The 19075-nt window shown below is 66.6% G+C and overlaps 1 protein-coding gene across 1 annotated transcript; it reads left to right on the top strand.

Moving 5' to 3' along the window:
• Positions 1-4085: 4085 nt before the first annotated feature.
• Positions 4086-7305, top strand: C2CD4C (C2 calcium dependent domain containing 4C). The gene is made up of 2 exons (XM_041763090.1): positions 4086-4173; positions 4462-7305. Exon 2 carries the CDS (start codon positions 4494-4496, stop codon positions 5763-5765), a length of 1272 nt encoding a protein of 423 aa, XP_041619024.1. The 5' UTR covers positions 4086-4173; positions 4462-4493; the 3' UTR covers positions 5766-7305.
• Positions 7306-19075: the final 11770 nt, after the last annotated feature.

Genomic DNA, 19075 nt, shown 5'->3' with positions numbered 1-19075 from the left:
GGAAGGACCATGAGGAAGCCAGCCCACCTGATGCTGGGGGGCCCTGGGGTTGGGAGGCCAAGGCACAGTTGTCACCCCCGCTTCCCTGGTGCTGGAGTGTGTGGGGAATGGAGCACGGGGAGTGGGCCTGTGTGTCCCTGGGGGGGGGCTCCCCCAGAACCCGGACGTCATCCGGACACCTCCACCACCCCCGGGAATGCACCCCCTCCTCTTAGACACCCCACCCCCGTGCCTGGAAACACCGTGGTGTATCTCCGACACGCTGCAAGCCTCTGGTGCAAGGTGCCCCACATACCTGGCACGCAGCTCCGTTTCCTCCTCCTCACTGCTCCCGATTTACCTGAATGTGGCCTGACTTCTCAGGTGTCCCCTCCTGTCACCATCAGAGCCCATGCTCCAGACCTTCCCTCATGTGATTCCCGGGCTCTCCCTCCAGAGACCCCATCTCTGACGCTCCCAGAGGCCTTCCCAGCGCCCCCCCCCCCCGTGTCCCGCCCGCCGTCTGGCTCTCTCTGCAGCCAGGAGGCCCCGTCCCCTGCCCTGAGGGAGCCCAGAGAGTCTGGGGAGCCACAGCCACTCTGGTCTGTAACTGGCGGGGGGCAGCTTTCAAAAAAGGCAGAGCCAGAGGGGACTCTGCCGCCGTGTGTCTTACTTTAGGGACGCGGAGACAGAGGCGCCCGTCCGTCCCTCCGTCTCTCCACGCATCCACCGTCCATCTGTTATTCGTTCCCTTCACTGGTCCACCCGCCGCTCCCCCATCCTGATATCCGCTCTGTGCCTGCGTTGGGCTCCCCTCACCTGCCAGGACCTCGGCCAGGTGGATACCAAGGATGCAGCGGTGACTGGGACAGACCTGTCCTCATGCAGTTGATAGTCAAGGGACATGAATCAAATCACCGCTCGGCATGTGATGACAACTCTGAAAGGGGGAGAGTCCTGCAACTTAGGGACCGCAGGAAATCCAGGAGGGTCTCTCTGAGGGAATGACCCAGGGGCTGTGATCTGGAGGATGAGAGGCCCAGCTGATGAGGACCGAGTTCTAGGCAGAAGGAACAGCATGTGCAAAGGCCCTGTGGTATGTGTGGCTCACAGCACATTCCGGGAACAGAAGGACGGCTTGTGTGACTGGAGGTGAGAGCAGTGGGGTGGTGGAGGGGAGGAGAGCGCCGGGCTGAAGCCTGGTGCCCGGGAGAGCGCCTGGGACCCTTCAAGCACAGAAGTGATCGGATTCCTGAGTGGGAAATCGGCCGTTGGGGAGAGGAGAGGCAGGCAGGGCAGCCCGGAGGATTGACTGGGTTCTGGACTAGGGGAGTCTCAGCAAGTATCAGATTCCAGAGATCCGCGGGCTGGAGAGGGGCCCCGATGCGCTTGTTCCTTCGCTCCTGACTTCCCCTGCATCCCGCAAGGCTGGTCCCGCAAGCCTCTCCCAGCCCTGCCCAAGCGGGACCCAAGGGCTGTGTCGCTGCGGGCATCGCCTTGTCCCCACCTAAGATGTGGGCGCAGGGGCTCCCCCCATCACCCCCAGGAGCCTGGCTGCGGTGGGGTCCCTCGCACCCCTCTCCCACCCCATCTCCCTCCAGCTGTGTGGTCTGCACATGCTCCTCGTGCCAGCCTCATCCTCGGGGAGCCTCGGCAGGAAGCAGCCTTGTGCCGCTTGCTTCCCCCCTCCCCGAATGGGGTGCCCTGCGCCCCGTCTGGAACCCGGGGGGGTGGCCAAGGTCTCTCCTGGGAGCTGGCGGACAGGCCTTCCGGGGCCTCTCCCAGAGGAGGGACAGGGCTGTTGCCCAGAGCTGTGTGGGGACGAGGTGGCCCCTCCACCTGGAGCCGTTCCTCTGAACTCCTTCCTCGAAGCCCTGTTTGCTGGGGGCTGCAGGGACAGCCGAAGACAAGCCGGGCTCCTCCTTCCCAGGACGTCAGGTCCCTGAGGGCGGGGGGCGGGGGGAGCGGAGGACCAGCGGAGCAGCACGAGGGCCACGACTCGGGGTGGGAGGGCTGGTCAGTTCACCCGAGTCCCCTCCCCGACTTGGGCCTAAAGACCGCAGACTCCCTGTTTCAGATCCCAGGAAGGCTGCAGCTTGGGGTGGGGGGGGGGCCTGCCTTGCTAGCGGCCTCAGGGCTCTGTGGCCTGGAGGGGCTCCCGTTCGTGCACCCCAAGGCTGACTGACCAGCTGGAAGGGCCAGCCTGCGGGACCCGCCCCTCCCAAGACCTATCCCCAGGTTCCTGTCTCTCTGAGCCTCAGTGTGGGGTGGAGGCACAGAGGTGAGGACTTGGCTGAGCCCGCTGTGGTGGGGATCAGGTTCCGGGGTCCCCTCTGAGGCCTGGCCAGCCCCCTTCCCCTCCAGTAGCTGTGACCAGTGCCTCCATCGCAGTAGCCTCGGCCCTGTCGTGTCATCACCTGCCACCCTCGCTCTGAGGCTGTGGTGCAGGGGGGCAGTTTTTGTGCCCGAGGACTGCCCAGGAGACACCTGTCCAGACGGTCCAGATGCCGGCCAGCAGTCCGATGCGAACCCCAGTGGAGCACCTCCAGATTAGTGTCCCCAGGAGCTTAGCACAGGAATCAGCACAGAATAAAGTTAACGGCTCCTCCCTCCACCCACGGGGCGGAGACCCTGCTGGAGCTGGGTAAGGGGAGCGGGGAGTGAAGCCCCCAGCGCCCGGGCTGGCTTGTCATCAGAAAGCCTGGCATTGTCCCCCCCTCCCGAGACCGGCTTGGGCACTTCCCCTTTGTGAGCACCACTGTCCCTATCCTTGCACGGACAAAGGTGGCTGATGGCCCTGAGGCCCTCGGTCCTGCCCCCCACAGGACGAGCGCTGACCTGGGAGTCCTCCTCTCTCTGGGGCTAGGTCATCCACTTGTCTGGCAGGTGTTTATGAAAGACCCCAGTGTCTTGGAGACACTCCCCCCCTTTCCCAGGAGCTCCAGGCCCAACAAGAGCAATGTGTGTGCTCAGGGGCATCCTCCACGGTAGCTCACGTTGGGGTGCAGCGGGCTGCGTCAGGCTGTGATGCTGGGCCTGCCTGGCTGCCAAGCAGGGAGGGCTTCCTGGAGGTAGAGGGGAAGTGAAGCATTCACTGGCATCGGCCTCCCTGTCACCCTTGTGGCCATGCCCGGGCCCCCCCAGGCACCGAGAGGACTCAATGTCTGCTAAGAGAGCAAAGCTGAGACAGGCCTTTCGGGGGGCGTCACGGACCTCTCCCATCTGGACATTGGCACTTGAAGCCGCACCCGCTCCAAAGTCAAGAGAGGTGTGGAGGGCGGCAGTTCCGGGCTACACCCCGTTCTGCTGACCAGCCCGCACCCCAGCGGGGGCCACGATGAGGCCTGGGGCCCTCTTGGAACACAGGAGCCTCCTGGACACTCGTGATCTAATCAAGCCCAGGCTCGGGTTCCTCCATGCAGTAGCTGGACCGAGAGAGGCCTCAGGACTGAGGGGGACTGAGGGGGACGCCGAGGCTGGGAGGGCGGGCAGTGGCTGAGCAAGCAGAGGACCCGGGGCCGCCCAGGGGACCTGCCGCCGGGCGCTGCGAGGCCTGGGGCTGCGGCCACCTGCCGACCTGAGCCCCGAGGAGCAGGTCCCCCGTCTCCCGTGTCCCCGGCATCGTGTTTTCCCGGTGCGCGTTTGGAGCCAGCAAACCCACACTGGCGGCTGCCCGCGTCCCTGTCCCCCGGGGTACAGGGGCACTGGGCATCCCGAGAACGCCGCCCGCGTCCACCGGCTGCTCCGTGGGCTGTGCCCCGCCTGGGCGGGGTGGACGCCGGTGCAGCGGGGAGGAGGGGGCTGCCTTCTAGGAGACGCTCCGCGCGCCCCGGGCTGCTGGGGTCTGGGGGCCGCGCTCAGAGCCCCGCCCCTCGCTGCCAGCCCCGCGCGGGTAGACTGAGGCACGGGCTGGGGCGCCCGGGGTCCGCGGCGTCGCGCATCCGCAGGCACGAGCGCGGGGGCGGGCCGGGGGCGCGCGGGGGCGGGGCGCGCGGGGGCGGGGCGGGGGCGGGGCGCGCGGCCGTACTAGGAGGAATACGGCGGCGCGGCCGGGCGGGGCTTCCCCGCGGGTGAATGAGTCCCTGCGCCGCCGCCGCCCGGGCAGCAGCTGCGGCCGCGTCCCCCGCGCGCCCCGACCCTCCCCGACCCCCGCGAGCCCGCGGGGCGACCTCCGGCCTCGGCCCAGCCGCGCAGGTGAGCGCCCCGCCCCCGCCCGGCGCCGGGCGAAGCCACAGGTGGGGGGACCCGTGGGGAGCACGTCGGGGGCCCCGGCCCGGGGGGGTGGGGGGTCGCGGTCCGGGGCCCCCCAGGTCCGAGCGCCGCCCCCACCTGCCCAGGCGCCTCGGGTCTGTCTCGGGAGGGGACGGGAGGGGAGGGGGTGACGCGCCCTGCAGGACCCCCGCCCGGGCCCAGCCCGGTGCACCCCAGCAGGCGCCCAAGCGCCCCCGCCCCGGTCGCAGGGCCCCGGTCCTCTCTCCCCAGACCCTGCAGACCCCACCTGGCCTCCTGCCCCCATGAGGAAGACCAACATGTGGTTCTTGGAGCGGCTCCGGGGGTCTGGGGAGCACGGCACCCCCGGGAGCGAGGCCGGGGACAAGGCCGCCAAGGGGCCCCTGTACAGCAACGTGCTGACCCCCGACAAGATCCCCGACTTCTTCATACCCCCCAAGCTGCCCGCCGGCCCCACGGATGCCGAGGGGCAGGCCGAGCCGGGCCCCGCAGCAGCAGCCACCGAGCAGAACCCGGCCTCGGGCGCGCCCCGCCGAGCCCCCCGGAGCCCCCGGCTGCCGGCCAAGTTGGCAGCTGAGAGCAAGAACCTGCTGAAGGCGGCCACGCGACATGTGATCCAGATCGAGAGCGCGGAGGACTGGCCGGTGGAGGAGGCTGCCACCAACGCCGACCCCCAGGCCCAGGGCGCCATGTCCCTGCCGTCGGTGCCCAAGGCTCAGACATCCTATGGCTTCGCCACGCTGGCCGAGAGCCCGCACACGCGGCGCAAGGAGTCCCTGTTCCACAGCGAGCACGGGGCCCTGGCTCAGGTGGGCTCCCCGGGGGCCGGTCGCCGTCGGGGGGGTGCCGCCAAGGCCAATGGGGGCGACGGGGTGCCCAGGGAGGCGGCGGGGGCCCTCATGAGCCCCAGCCGCTACTTCAGTGGCGGGGAGAGTGACACCGGGTCCTCGGCCGAGTCCTCCCCGTTCGGGTCCCCTCTGCTCTCACGCTCTGTGTCGCTGCTGAAGGGGTTTGCCCAGGACAGCCAGGCCAAGGTGAGCCAGCTCAAGCAGTCGGCGGGGCGCCACGGCTCCCTGGCCGCCGAGGACGGCGCGCCCGACACCAGCCCCGGGGCGCGGCGCCGCCTGACCCGCAGGGCTGCCCCCGAGCCAGGTCCCGAGACTGGCCAGGCGCCCCGCGCCGAGCACACGGTCCGCATGGGCCCCCGGGGCAGCGTGCGGCTGCTGGCGGAGTACGAGGCGGCGCAGGCCCGCCTACGGGTGCGCCTGCTGGCCGCCGAGGGCCTCTATGACTGCCTGTGCGACGCCCGCAGCATCAACTGCTGCGTGGGGCTGTGCCTGGTCCCGGGCAAGCTGCAGAAGCAGCGCAGCACCATCATCAAGAACAGCCGCCACCCCGTCTTCAACGAAGACTTCTTTTTCGACGGCCTGGGGCCGGCCAGCGTCCGAAAGCTGGCCCTCAGGATCAAGGTGGTGAACAAGGGCAGCAGCCTCAAGCGGGACACGCTGCTCGGGGAGAAGGAGCTGCCCCTCACCTCCCTGCTCCCCTCCTTGTAAGGGCCTCTCCTGGGGGTGCAGAGGGCACGCCCCAGCTCCCCTCCCACCCGGATCCCGATGGGCAGGAGGCCAGTGGCGGGGGGTCGGGGGGTTTCCACTCAGGCTGGGCGGCAGTCCGCGCTGGCCGGTACCCGGTTGCCAACGGTGACCGGGACGGTAGTTTTCACGGCTTGATTTTTTTCGGAGGAGGAAGAGAGGGGGCTGCCGGGGAGGAGAAGGGGACTCTTTGCGGGGCTGAGTGTCCCCCACCCCATGCCCTAAGCTGCGTGCCGCCCTGCCCCTTTCTGAGCTCTGGAAAGGGGCACTGGCCGGGGGCGGGGTGGCGGCTGGGACCCCATGCGGGGGGCAGCAGAGAGGGATGGCGGACCGGGAGGTTGCCGGTCCTGAGGCCGAGTCAAGTAGCTTTGGTGGTGGCCGGAGAGTCGCCCTGCCGGCAAGCAGCACCGGGCCTGGGATGTGCCAACAGCGGCCGCAGGGCTGCAGACACACCGCCCCGGGTTCGGCTGGCTCTGGCTGCGCTTGGCCCTCCCAGGCTCCGGAGGCAGAGCCGGTCAGCGAGGCGGGAGCCCATGGGGGCCGAGAGCCAGCACCCGACGGGCGGAGGAGGGAGGCCGGGTTGCCACGGAGCTGGCGGTGGAGGAGAGCCTGGAGATGACGCCGGGAGCCGGGGCTCGTCTCCTGTCTGCTGGTTTCTTCCAGCACCTTCCCTGCCGGCCAGCCGGCCTGACCTGAGGCCCTGCCGGGGCATCTGGAGCCTCCCTCCCCGGCGGGGCCGTGCACCACGAGCCCCGAGGGCGGCCCCCAGCCCCTGGCCCTCCCTGTCCCTCCGAGGCTGGGCGCCGCCACCCTTGCACACCCCTGGCCGCAGACCCCGGGAAGTGACAGCAGGGGAGCGTGCTGGGCTCCTGCTGCGCATGGTAAATAGCTTCGGGTTAGTGTGGGGGGGATGCAGGGAGGACGCGGCAGGCCGGGAGGACCCTGGCTGTGCCCTTCATGCTGCATGGGTTTAACTGTTGTGTCGCAATGTGGGTCCTTGAATGACGTCTGTGGACATTTCCCAGCTTCACCAAACGAGGGGTACAGCTCGAAGCAGGGGCCAGGCCAGGCCGGCTGTGCCTCTGTGCTCATCCCCAGCTGCCTGGCGGGCTTGCTCCTGGGGAACCCTGGGGCCTCCTCCCCATTCAAACGTTGTCCTCCTGACTGGGTTTCCAAATCGCACTGGGGGAGGGATGATTTCCCCCATCGCTGGGGAAAGCACGTGTTCCCCTTTGCACTTTGAGATTCTGGGGCCCTTGGAGCTGAGGTCCCTTGCTGTGCCCCCCGCCCCCCCGTCCTAGGCCTGAGGGGCCCCCACAGGCCCGGAGCAGGTGGACAGAGGGCGAATGCTTGGCGCTCGCACCCCTGCTCGCCCTCCGCGGAGGGCCCATCTTACATGCCCTGCACCGTTTGACATCTTTGTGTTCCGAGTTCGCAGCCTCTCCCCAGTGTGTTTGTTTATAAATGCTGTTTTTAGTGCAATAAAGGTGTTTTGGGAGTGTGGGGGTGGAGATGTTTGCTTTGGTGTTTAATAACAAGAGGGATTTTGCCTTGAGTTGGGGGGGTGCTTGTGAAGCCTGGGGATCCTCTGTCTCCTGCTGGGGGTGGAGGCGGGAAGGCCCGATTGCCACAGGGTGACGCCCCAGGGACGTGCAGGCCCTGTGGGGCGACGGGTGACGGCGGCATTTACTCAGCAGGGGTGTGTGCGGTCCTGTCCTCGCCCTCCGAGCACACACAGCCCGCCCCACGGACAGCCCGCCCCACGGACGAGGGCACAGGTGCTTCGGGAACCACTGCCGGCAGCCTGGCTAATGAGAGCGGGGACCTGCACCCACCCCCTCACTGTGGGAGCCCAGGGCCTGCCCCTGCCGGTTCTGCTGATTGGGGACAAGGGGGACCCGTGGGGTCGTCACCAACAGGGACCCCCTTAGACGCCGTCAGCTGCCAGAGCAGCACCCGCCCTGCCCCCCAGCCAGAAGGATTCAGGGCAAGTGCTTCAGCCAGAGGCCACCCCCAGCCTTGTCCTGGGGCCTGGAGACCCCTGGGCGGGGGCAGCAGGGACAGCGGGGGCTGCAGGCCCCGGACATCTGCTGTTCCCTCAGCTGGGGACACCTCCCGGCCCCCGACTTCACTTTCAGGCTTCAGCTGAGAAGGTGCCTCTTCCCGGAAGCCCTCCTAGTTACCTCGGCGGGGGAAGGGGGCTTTCCTCAGTGGGTCCTACCTCCGATCGCTGCTCACGTGCCAATGGGGGTCACACGTGTCTCCGACACCAGGGTTGGGGCAGGTTCATCCCGGTCCGGTCCGTGTGTCCTTAGCCCCGACACCATGCTGGGCTCCTGCGAGGTCGCTGGGGAACCAGGCAGCCTGTAGTAAAGGGGAGGCCCAAGCCCCGCCCCGGCCTTGCCCTCACCTAAGGAGCAGCTGAGACTCGTGTCAGAAAGGGGATCACGCGTCCTCCTCCACCCCAGTTCTGGGATCGACAGAGATGAGGCAAAGCTGGAAAGACGAGCCTTCCCAGGGGGGGCCGCCCCGGGCGGGTGCTCAGGCTGGGGACAAGAACAGAGCCGTTTGATGTAGTCGAGGGGTCACCACTGGGGAGGGGGGACGCCTGAGCCACAGCCCGGAGAACCTGCGGGGGCAGCGAGGCGGGTTGAGGAGAGGGCAGGTGCCTCCCTGCCCCCTGACTCTGCAGAGCCTGGGCGGGCACACCCAGTCCCACGTAGACCTGGGGGACGGGGCGGCCGTGCCAGGCTGGGTGGGCTGTGGGGGGAGCGGAGGCGCCTGAGTGTTGGTCCTCCAGCCGGGGAGTGCCTGTTGGGCCCCTGCTGGATGCTGGACACGGACCTCCGTGGGGAGCCTCAGATCCCAGCCGGGAAGCCCCGTGTCACAGACAGAGAACGCAGGAGCCAGGTGGGAGCTCGGGACGTGGGCCTGCTGTGCGCAACTCCTACACAGTTATCCAGTCTCCTGTGCGCACCTGCTTCGCCAGAGAGAGGGCCCTGAACCTGCGCACAGTAGGACGGAGCACAGACGAGGTTTGGGCTGGGTCACCCCACTGCTGGTTCAGAGCTGGGGTCCCCGAGGACATGCACACCAGGGCTGGCTTCCTCCGGGATCCTTGGGCAGGCCGAGAGCGCCCTGTGCTCCAGGCAAGAGCCCTGTGCCCCTCGCATGCCCCAGGGCAGGGTGGGCCTCTCCCCACGGACCCCCGGGCCAGGGCCCGGTCTCCTGCTCTCACCCCAAGCCCGGCTCCTTTCTGTCCTCTTGTCCCCATGGGATCCAGGCTGTTAGGACCATCACAAAGCCCCCAGGAGCCGTCGTGCAGGGTTAGGGTCCCGAGCAGCGCCCCCGCACGCTCAGCCTGCCAGATGAGCCACACTGACGAGGTCTGGTCGGGTCCCAGGATGTGTTGCCAGGGCAACCGGGTACCTTCTTGCGTCTTCCCTGCTAGCCACTTACTGCCGGGCAGCCTGTGTGTGTGTCTGTGTGTGCCCGTGTATGTGCCCTGCACGTGTGCCCCTACACAACCACGTGCCTCTGCGTGCCTGTCGACCGTGTGCGTGTGTGCCCATCTGCACACCTGTGCGTGTCAGTGCAGTCCTGTTTGTACACACAAGACACAGTGCAGGTGTAGTCGTGTGAACAATGGACACACGCTAGTGTAGCCTCGTATGTGTGTTAGCTGGCGTGTGCTCTCCTGTCCGCGCGGCCTGTGTGTGTGTCTCTGTGCACGCAGGGGACAAGGTACACACATGCACCAGTGCGTGCTTGCCCCGTGCCTCGGGACACACAGAAGGATGTGCACAGATGGGACCGGCGGCTGAGCAGGCCCCTCCATCCCGTCTGCTGGCGCCCGGCTGGAAGCACCCTCGCGTGGGCTCCACCCACCTTCTCCAACCCGGGGAACCCACACCCCGGTGAGGGCAGACCCCCCCACGGTCCATGATGGCGACCTGATCGGTGCTCAGCCCAGGGTGCAGGCGGGGAGGCAGCGGTCCTCTCTCTGGCAGCCTGGCTGCCTCCCTGAGCGTCGCTGCTCTCGGGGGAGCCACCGAAGTCCAGGCCGCCACCAGCAGTAGGTACCTGATTTGGTGCAAATCATAGAACGCCGCCCCTTTCTCTCAATGGAGCCAGCACAGGCGACAACAGAGCCAAGAGATGAGGGGTCAGACGCCTGGGGACCTCGTGGGCACCTGGAGCTGGCTGTGCCTGAAGTCCACGGCTCTATACCATTTCTCTTCAGAGGGCCAATAAGTTCCCTTCTTTGCTTAAAGCAGTTTGACGTTTATTTATTTATGTTTTGTTTTGTTTTTCCATTTGGAGTCAGAGAACACGGGTGCAGCAAGTCTTCGGGCTGGGAAAGGAGAGACCGCGCTGACCCAGGGGCCTCCCAGTGTGACACGGGAAAGCAGAGGGAGCCCCGCCAGGGGCCTGGGGTTCCTACAGCCCACGGGGCTGGGAAACATGGTGAGGGAGGGAGCTCCCCCGGGCCTTAGTCAAGGAGGGCCTTGCAGAGGGCAGGATCCGGACGGGAGGGGCACTGGGGCAGCAGGGATGTTCCAGGGCCGGGAAAGGCGCGTGGGTACCGGGCCCACTATGGGCCTCCACCCCGCCCTGGCCTGCCCCTGCCTGGCCGGCTGCCCCTGCCCTCAAACCTCCGTGGCTCCCCAGGCCCCCACCTGCCCGCCCCGCCGGTGGCCTGCACCGCCCCCCCCCCCCCCAGGCCCTGCCTCAGTGGTGCCTGCCGCCTACCTCCCTGGCTTGTGCTTCTCTGGGCCTGGGTCCTCCGCAGTGGCACCAAGCCCCCGTTTCCCACTGGCAGAGGGCAGCGCTGTGGCCTCGGAGTCACGTGGCCTGTCTGGGCCTAAGAGTGGGGCTGCGAGGGCCGGCTTCCTCCGTGGGAGGGCTCACGGCACAGGCACGGTCCCTGGAAGCAGCCACAACATTGCCATGATAATTGATATAATCACATTAGGGCGGTAATTATAGGCTACCATCAGAGCCACTGAGGCCGGGCTCTCCCTTCGCCTGGGGCGCCAGGGCCTCCCCCCGCGGCACCTGCTCCTCCCTCCAGTGTGGGATTCAATTAAGCTTCTGTTTTCTCCTCTGCTCCTCTGCTGCTGGAGCAAAGGGCTGCCTGCTGCTCTGCGCAGGAACCTGGGTGAAAAGGGGACAGCGGGGATGGAGCCGGGAGGAGTGGGGAGGATGGGGGAGGATGAAGGAGGATGGGGGAGGATGGGGAAGGAGCAAGGAGGAGCGGGGAGGAGCTGACAAGGAGAAGGGAGGAGCAGGGAGGACAGGGGAGGAGCCGGGAGGAGGGGGGAGGAGCAGGGAGGAGCAGGGAAGGAGGGGGGAAGGAGGAGGGAGGAGCAGGAAGGAGCGGGGAGGAGCCAAGGAGAAGGGAGGAGCAGGGAGGATGGGGGAGGAGCAGGGAAGGAGGGGGGAGGATGAGGGAGGATGGGGGAGGATAGAGGAGGAGAAGGGAAGGAGCAGGGAGGAGCCCAGGAGAAGGGAGGAGCAGAGAGGATAGAGGAGGAGCAGGGAAGGAGCAGGGAGGAGCCCAGGAGAAGGGAGGAGCAGGGAGGACAAGGGAGGAGCAGGGAGGATGGGGGAGGAGCAGGGAGGAGAGGAGGTAGAGTGGGGAGGGAGAGGGGATGGAGCAGTGAGGAGCAGGGAGGACTGGGGTGGGTGTGGGGGGCGACTGTATCTGCACACCCTCCTCCCCCAGCCGCCGTCCCTGCACTAGGTGCCTGGCCTTGGGGAGCAGAGGGCGGGAGCTCGGGTGCTCCACTGGCGCCCCGAGTCTGGCTCCACTGCTCAGGTGCTGGCTGCCCGGCTGCCCGGGGCTCAGTTTCCCTCCTGTTCAGTGGAGACGCGGGTCCTTTCCAGGGTTACGTCCGATGTGCACATACCCCAGGGCCCCGCTTGTAAGCCCGAGATGGGTGCGAAGGATGGCCCGCTGGATCCTTACAGAAAGGCTGCTGACCCTCCTCACACGGGGGGAAACTGAGGCACAGGGAGGCAAAGCCAGCTGACAGGCGGCAGAAGGCAGTTGCCACCGGGCCAGGGCCACACCCAGCCTGCAAGCTCCCCGCGCGCGGCCGTGCCAGGCTTCCCACGCGCACGCTCTCCTGCCTTCCGAGCCGACCTGGGCCGCAGGGTCTGGGGTGGAATCCGTGCCCCCCCCCCGTGAGCCCGTGTCCAGGGCGCCCCGCATTCTGCCCCGTGCTGGCGGGGGTGGGCCCTCCGAGCGGCCCCCGTGGGTCTGGCTTGCTGCCGCTGAAGGAGGGCATTGCAGGTGCCCGGTGGCTCTGGGAGGTGGTCCCTAACGCGGGCACCGGGGACACTAGCCCGTGGGTGCACGTGGGGCCTGGGGGCGCTAAATCGTGCCGCGGAGGTCACAGGCCGGCCCGGGGCAGGCTGGATGCTGCAGGGGGCGGCTCCCAGGCAGCCGCGTGTCCCTCCCTCTGCCCCACTCACCTGTGAGTCCCTTCCAGGGAATTACTGAACCCGATAGGGGTCTGGGGACACCCGGACTTGCCGCTGGTGTCAGAGTGGAGACTGTGCCGTCTCATCCTCCTGGCTCTGCAGCCTCTGGGCACCGTCCCGCCCAGCCCCATGGCCTCCCGGGGGCCCACATTGCCCGGTGACACCTGAATTCCTCCCACCGCAGCCCCTGACCAGCCCCTGCCACCCCCTATGCTCTGGGTCCCTGGGTAGAGCCAGCCTTTGATCCCCAACCACCTCAGGTCCCCCAGACAAGCCACAGAGCCCCGTCCTTCTTCCTGGGAATCAGGGAGGCCATCACTCCTGAAACTCCCCGAGACGCCCCCCCAGCCTCAGTTTCCCCATGTAAAATAAGGTGCTAAGCTTGCTGTCACGTCTGGGGGGTGCGGCGATGGCAAAGCCAACTTTCAAGGTTGACAGCACATCCAAGGAGGCAGCGGCCGCTCGTGTCCCGGGTTACCTGAGTGCACGCTGACGCCAAGGGGGGCAAAGCTGCTTCAGACGACGCTCAAGTCCCACAAAGCCCGGGGCGGAGCAACGCTGGCGAGGGCCTCCCAGGGCCCTAGCGCGTCCGTGCGCAGAGCTCGCGTGCCCGTGGCCCGTGGGTCAGGTGAGCGGCCGACCCCCGGCTGCAGCACCGGTGGGAGGAGAGGATAAGGTGCCTTTCCCGGGAGGCAGGTGGCCCTGCGGTGGCCTGGCTGCTGCGGGCTCTGGAAGGAGGTTCTCACCTGGAGTGGCTCCCCTCCCGGGGGATGCCGCGTGACCCTGGGGACATCCGGGGTCTCCGTGACTGTGGGTCCTTCTGGCACCAGGTGAGTGGGCATCGGGGGTGCTGCCCAGAGTGTCACCTTGCCCCTTGCCCCGCTCCGGTGACTTCTAACGTGAGGACGGGCTGAGGGAGGACACGTGCTGGCACGGTGGCTGCCGCACGCTAAGCCCTCAGCGTGCGCCAGCTGCCCTCCGCCACCTGGCAGATCCTGACCAAGTGCCCGCTCCCTGCTGAGCCCTTCGCTGGGGCTGGGGCCCCACGGCCGCCCTGCGCCCGTGTCCTGCTGTCACAGGCCGCAGCCTCCAGGATGCCTCTGCCGTGTGACTCCAGCCCCGCGTGCTCTTCAGAACCTGTGCTGCGAGGAGCGCATTCTGCGCGTCCCCCTCACGCCCGGCTGGAGCAGAAGGGACGCCGTGTGCCACCCGAGGCCAGGCCACAGTAAGGACCTGGCGCTGGCCTGGCGGTCTCTTGGGATCTCCCACTTGGCACCCCGAGCCAGCGGGGAAGGGGCCCTGCGGAGAGACTGCGTAGGCTCGGGCTGTTGGTCCCCGCGATGTTTCTGGACCTGGAGCAAGTGCGTGCCTGGACCGCGGTCTTCTAGCTGGTGGCCCTGGTGTCACCTGTGGACGCATCTTCCCGCTGTGCTCCCCCCCCGGGATCCTGAGGGACAGGATTCACAATATAGGAAACACCTGCTTCCCATCACTGAGTTTCGGGGTACCTGCTCCTTCTGAGCAGCCAGAGCCCTGCCCAGGGGGCTTCCTGGAGGCAGAGGCAGGGAAGAGCGGTGCCTACGGAGAGCCAGCAAGCGCCATGTGCCCCAGGACCACCCAGGAGGCCCGTGGGCTGAGAGGTGTGTGGACTTCACGGGCTTTGACAGATGTTTGAGGCGGCCCCCCTGCGGTCTGGGGAAGGGGGACTGTGGGCAGCGGTGGGGGGGGGGAGTGGACGGGGGCGGGAGCAGGATCCACTTGAGGTCAAGGTGAAGCCTCTGGCCTGTGCTGGGGTTGGATGTGGGGATGCGGGTGGGGTGGCGCCAGGGTCTCTCGGCCCCACTCAGTCACGGCCACTGGCACACCCAGAGCCGTCCCTGCAAGAATGACGCTGCGGGTCACGGCACGGGGCAGGCCACGCCGCAGCGTGGAGTGAAGAGCCCACACGCTGGGGCTTCTATTCACAAGTTCAAGAACAGGTGACATGAGTGTAGGGTGACGGAGCTCAGGGTGGACCGTGGCCACTTGGGGTGGTCCCTGGGACGGGGCGAGGACGGCCTCTGGGGACCTGTCGCCGTTGATATTTTGGCCTGGGTGGTGGTTACAGTGGTGAGTTTATTTATAAAAGCTCGAGGAGCTCACAAGGGTCAAGCATCCAGAATATATTTTAAAAATTCTTCTAAATCAGTAAAAAAAACCCAAAAAACAAAAAAACAAAAAACGGCCCCATTAAAAAATGGGCAAAGAACCGGAACAGATGCTTCTCCAGAGATGATACAGAAGCAGCGAGGCCGGGGAGGGTGTGCAACCCCATCAGGCGCCCGAGATCGCGGACCTAAGCCACAAGGAGAGACGCCTTCCCGCGGTGGTGCTCAAGGAAACCGGGTCACACGGGATGGTGTGGACGCGGAGGAACCCGAACCGTCCAGACCCGGCGATGGCGGGCCGCGCACCTGCCGCGAAGCACCTGCCGCCGAAGCACCTGCCGCGAAGCACCTGCCGCGAAGCACCCGGGCCTTTCCTCCGCTTCCCGGGGCGGCGCCCCCACCCCTCCCACGGCTCCCAAGGGACTGAGAGGCCTCCAACACGACGGTGCCCAACAGGGGGAACCGGCCCAATGTCCCCCGCAGGTCAGCGGAGCGAGCACCCCCCCCTCCCCGGGACGACCCCGAGCCCCCGACGCTCAGGGAGGGAACCGGACACGGGAGGCCCCACGGGGGCGAGTCCAGGCGTGGACACGTGCGGGACGGGGAGGGGGCCGGGGCCCGGGGGTGGGGGTGACGGCGGTGGGCACGGGGTCTCTTTTTTGGCGATGGAATGTTCTGGAATCACACAGAGGAGTGGGCTGCACGACATTGTGAATGTGCCAAATGCTCCTAAATTATTCACGTCAAAATGGTTACTTTTATCCGACTTCTCGGTTAGTTTTTTAAAAAGGTCCCAGTGCTTCATACAGTTTCAGGCTGTGCCGTCCACAGAGGCCCGGTCCTACGGGAAGGAGGTGAAAACGTGCCCAGAACTACACCGCCCCCCCCTTCAGCCCCTGCTGCCCCAGGCCTCACCACCCGCTGGGATCCCTCCTCCGCCCTGTCCCTTCACCATCCGCACCCCTCCCCCTCCACCGCCCTGCCCTCCGCATCTCCCCCTCCCATCTCCCCCTCCCCATCTCCCTCCCATCTCCCTCTCCCCATCTCCCCCTCCTCCTCCCCCCATCCCCACCCCCCCAAGACCACCGCAGTTCTCCTCCCGCCCCCCACCCCCACCCCGCCCTGTTCTCCCCGCGGCCGCCAGAGGGCGCCGGCGAGCACCGAGTTGAGCTGGTCTCCCCCTCTGCCCGCTGTCCTGCGGGGCTCCCCTCCTCCCACGGGACCCTGCTCCCTGCTCGCCTGGCCCTGTCACCGCCCCTCCTCCAGCTCCCCCTCCCAGGGCTCTCGGTTACCGCTCCAACCAGGCAGGGCCCGGCCAGCCCAGGACCTCTGCACGTGCTGCGCCCTCACCAGGTGTGCTCTTTCTCCAGATCTCCACAGAACGTCTCGAATGCCCCCGTCTTTCCCTCTGCCCTCAGTTTCCTTCTGCTCTAGGACGACCAGGATCACGCCAGGCCTGGGGCAGGGCTTGGCTCACGGCAGGTGCTGTACAAGTGTTTGCTGGGTCAATGCACCAGTGAGGGGCCGTTGGGACTTGAAGCTGAGAAGTCACAGGCGGGTGCAGGGGCCTGGCCTCCTGGCCCCTCAGAGGCAGCTGCGCACCGCCCGTTGCGCTCAGCCTTGCAGGCCGTCTCTGGCCCGCAGGGAAGGACGTTTTACTGCAAAACTGAGGGAGCAGCAGGCTCCGTGCGGGGAGCCCAATCTGGGACTCGATCCCGGGACCCTGGGTCACACCCTGGGCCTAAGGCAGATGCTCACACGCTGAGCCCCCAGGTGTCCCCCCCACCTGCAGTACCTTAACTGCACTGTCAGGGGGCAGACCAACGGGTGAACAAACGTAAGACTTAAGGGCACGCGGCGGGTCTGGTCCACGCTCCTCCACGGTGCACCCTGCACGTGCCCCTCACAGGCTGGGGAAGCCTCCTGCGCGTGTGGCAGCAGCCGGGGTGGCTGCCCGCGGGCGGGGTCAGGCGTGCGCCTGGTACACACGTCTCCCATCTGCAGGGTGGTGGTCAGCCCTGCCCAGCCACACCCCAATGTGGTGGGGTCCCCTTTGCCTGCCCCTCAGCCCCTACTCCACCCTGCCTCGCTCTCCCTCTGGCTCTGGGCTGCCCCCCCCTCCGCAGCTGCACCGTCCCCAGTCGCCCCCGTCCTTCGCATCCGCGCTCACAGGCCCCCCATCGCCGCCCTATGTAACTTGTCCCTAGGCCCCCACGTGTCTGCTGGATTTCTCTCCTCCCGACGCCTTCCCTTGTGACCCTCGTGACCTTAGGTCATCTCCCGAGAGGTCAGCTCCAGGAGGGCGGAGATTGTTTGGTTGGTTCTGGTCATAGCGAGGCCCCCGCTCTGCTGGGCTGTGCACAGAGCAGGTGCCCAATACATGCTTGAGGTGTCTGTGAGCAACTGGCTGTGCGGGGCCAGAGCCAGCTCTTCTGGAAGTGTCTGGATCTGGGTCCGGTGCTCCCAGTGGGATGAGAGGCCCCTCCCCGCTTTGCTCCGATGCCCTCTGCCCTCAGGGCCGCCGGGCCGGAGCGTCGTCCACTGGGCACTGCAAACAGGCGGGAGTGCTCTCTCATGGCCCCGGAGGCCAGACGCCAGGGTCTCGGAGCGTGGGGGGGGGGGGATCCACTCCAGGCCTGTCCCCAGGGTCTGGTGGTGCCTGCGCTCCTCGGTGGCCCTTGGCCTGCAGAACTTTGCTTCAGGCCTGCAGATCTCCGCCTCTGTCCTCCTCTGCGCGTCTGTGTCCTTGCAAGGACACGGGGCATTGGATTTAGGGCCCCCGACTCGGGTACGACTCTGTCTTGACTCCAGTTCATTTCCAAACTCCCTGTTTTCAAATAGGGTCTCACTTACGGGTTCTGGGAGGTGGGACCTGAGTGTCCGAGGCCAAGTAGTCCCACCCGCGACACCCTTCTTGTCCTGGGCTGCTGGGTACTTCAGACGCCGGGCCCGCCCACACCTGCAGAGCCAGGTCTCCTGGCGGGAACTCTGCACTTTGGATACTGCTTTCATAACTTTTAATTTTTTAAAAAAGATTTTATTTATATAATCACGAGAGACACAGAGACGCATAACTTTTGATTTTGATATAATCTCACATTTACAGAAATTTTCAAGATTAATACCAGAAACTCCTGTACACTCTGCCCAGGTTCTCCATTGCTTGTATTTTGCCCATTTGCTTCCTCGTCTTCTGGGTCTACTCTTGTCATCTGTATGCACACATTCGTTGGTTTTTTTTTTTAATTTTTGAAAATATTTTATTTATTTATTTGAGAGACAGAGAGAGAGAGCACGAGCGGAGGGCAGGAGAGAGGGGAAGCGGACGCCCCGCTGAGCAGGGAGCCCGACAAGGGGCTCGGTTCCAGGATCGCGACCTGAGCCGAAGGCTGGCGCTCAACCCACGAGCCCCCGGCACCCCCCAACGAGCCCCCGGCACCCCCGCACTCATATTTAAACGCACTCTTCTGAACACTTAAGACTGGAGGTGCAAGCCCCGTTGGCCACAGCGCAGCGCGACACCAGGATCCCCCTTTATTACCTGCCGCGGGGATCGTGACTCAGAACACTCGCGTCCGCGTCCGTGCAGGGCTCAGATCCCGCACGTTGTGCACACTCACGTGTCACTGGCTGCTCCAGTGATGTCCCCCTGGGGGGCGAAGGTAACCAGCCGGTTGCCCTGGTAACAGGCTGGCAGCGGGTCAGCCGGGTCAGCGGCAGCCACTCAGGGGAGCCTGGGCGGAGCGGCCTGAGGGCGGAGGGCGGAGGGCCTGGGGTGGGGGAAGGGGGGCAGCCCCCACCACAGGGGGCGATGGCCTTGCCCTGGGTCTGGTTAACGGGGGCCTTGGGGCCCCACAGAGTGAAGCTCCTCCTGGTCTTCTCAGACCCCTGGTGTGGACAGGGTGTCGGGACGTGAACACGTCTTCTGGAGAGACCCCGAGCAACCCCCTACAAGTGGAGTCCAGCATCCTGAGGGCCTGGGGCTGAGATACCAGCCAGGACGCCGCTGGCGAGGCGGTGGATGTCTCGTGTCCGGTCCCCACGTGGGGGCTCTCCAGCTGCCCGGGCCTTGGGGACTCGCCACTCTTGCTCCAGGTGCACGATGGCCCTGGGGTCGGCCGCCTGCCGGCCTCCCTCCCCGTGGACCCTGGACACTGGGTGTCTGCTCCCCACGGTGGGACTCAGGGCAGTCCCTTCTGTCCGGGGCTGGCATGAATCTTCACCGATGCGTCCCTCTTGGCTGTGGACGGGTTTGTGGGTGGACGTGCAGCCCCCTCTGGCCAAGGAGACAGGAGGGAGCTCGCGCGGGCGTGCGGCAGCTTCTAGAAGCGGCTGCGTTCCTCCGCTTAGGACCCTGTCAGCACTGGGCGGACGCCTCACACCCTCACACTGAAGCTCTGGCTTTGTCCCTTCTGCCCCCTTCACTCTCAAGACCTTTCGGATCCAGATAAGCTGGGATTAGCTCCTCGCCTCCAGGGCAGCTCATTAGCAGCCCTAATTCCTGCAACCCCGACCCCCCACCCCGCCCCGTCATGCAGCCTGACGCTAGTCCCCTAGTCCGGGGCCTGGGGACTTGGAGGTGCATGTCTTTGGGGCTGTTATTCTGCTCGTGGCCCTAGTGCCCTAGTGCCCTAGTGC

The sequence above is a fragment of the Vulpes lagopus genome, chromosome 7 (genome assembly GCF_018345385.1).
Source record: "Vulpes lagopus strain Blue_001 chromosome 7, ASM1834538v1, whole genome shotgun sequence".
NCBI classification, from domain to species: Eukaryota; Metazoa; Chordata; class Mammalia; order Carnivora; family Canidae; genus Vulpes; species Vulpes lagopus.
The sequence above is the reverse complement of the archived record's forward strand: the minus strand, read 5'-3'. Positions and strand labels throughout refer to the sequence as shown.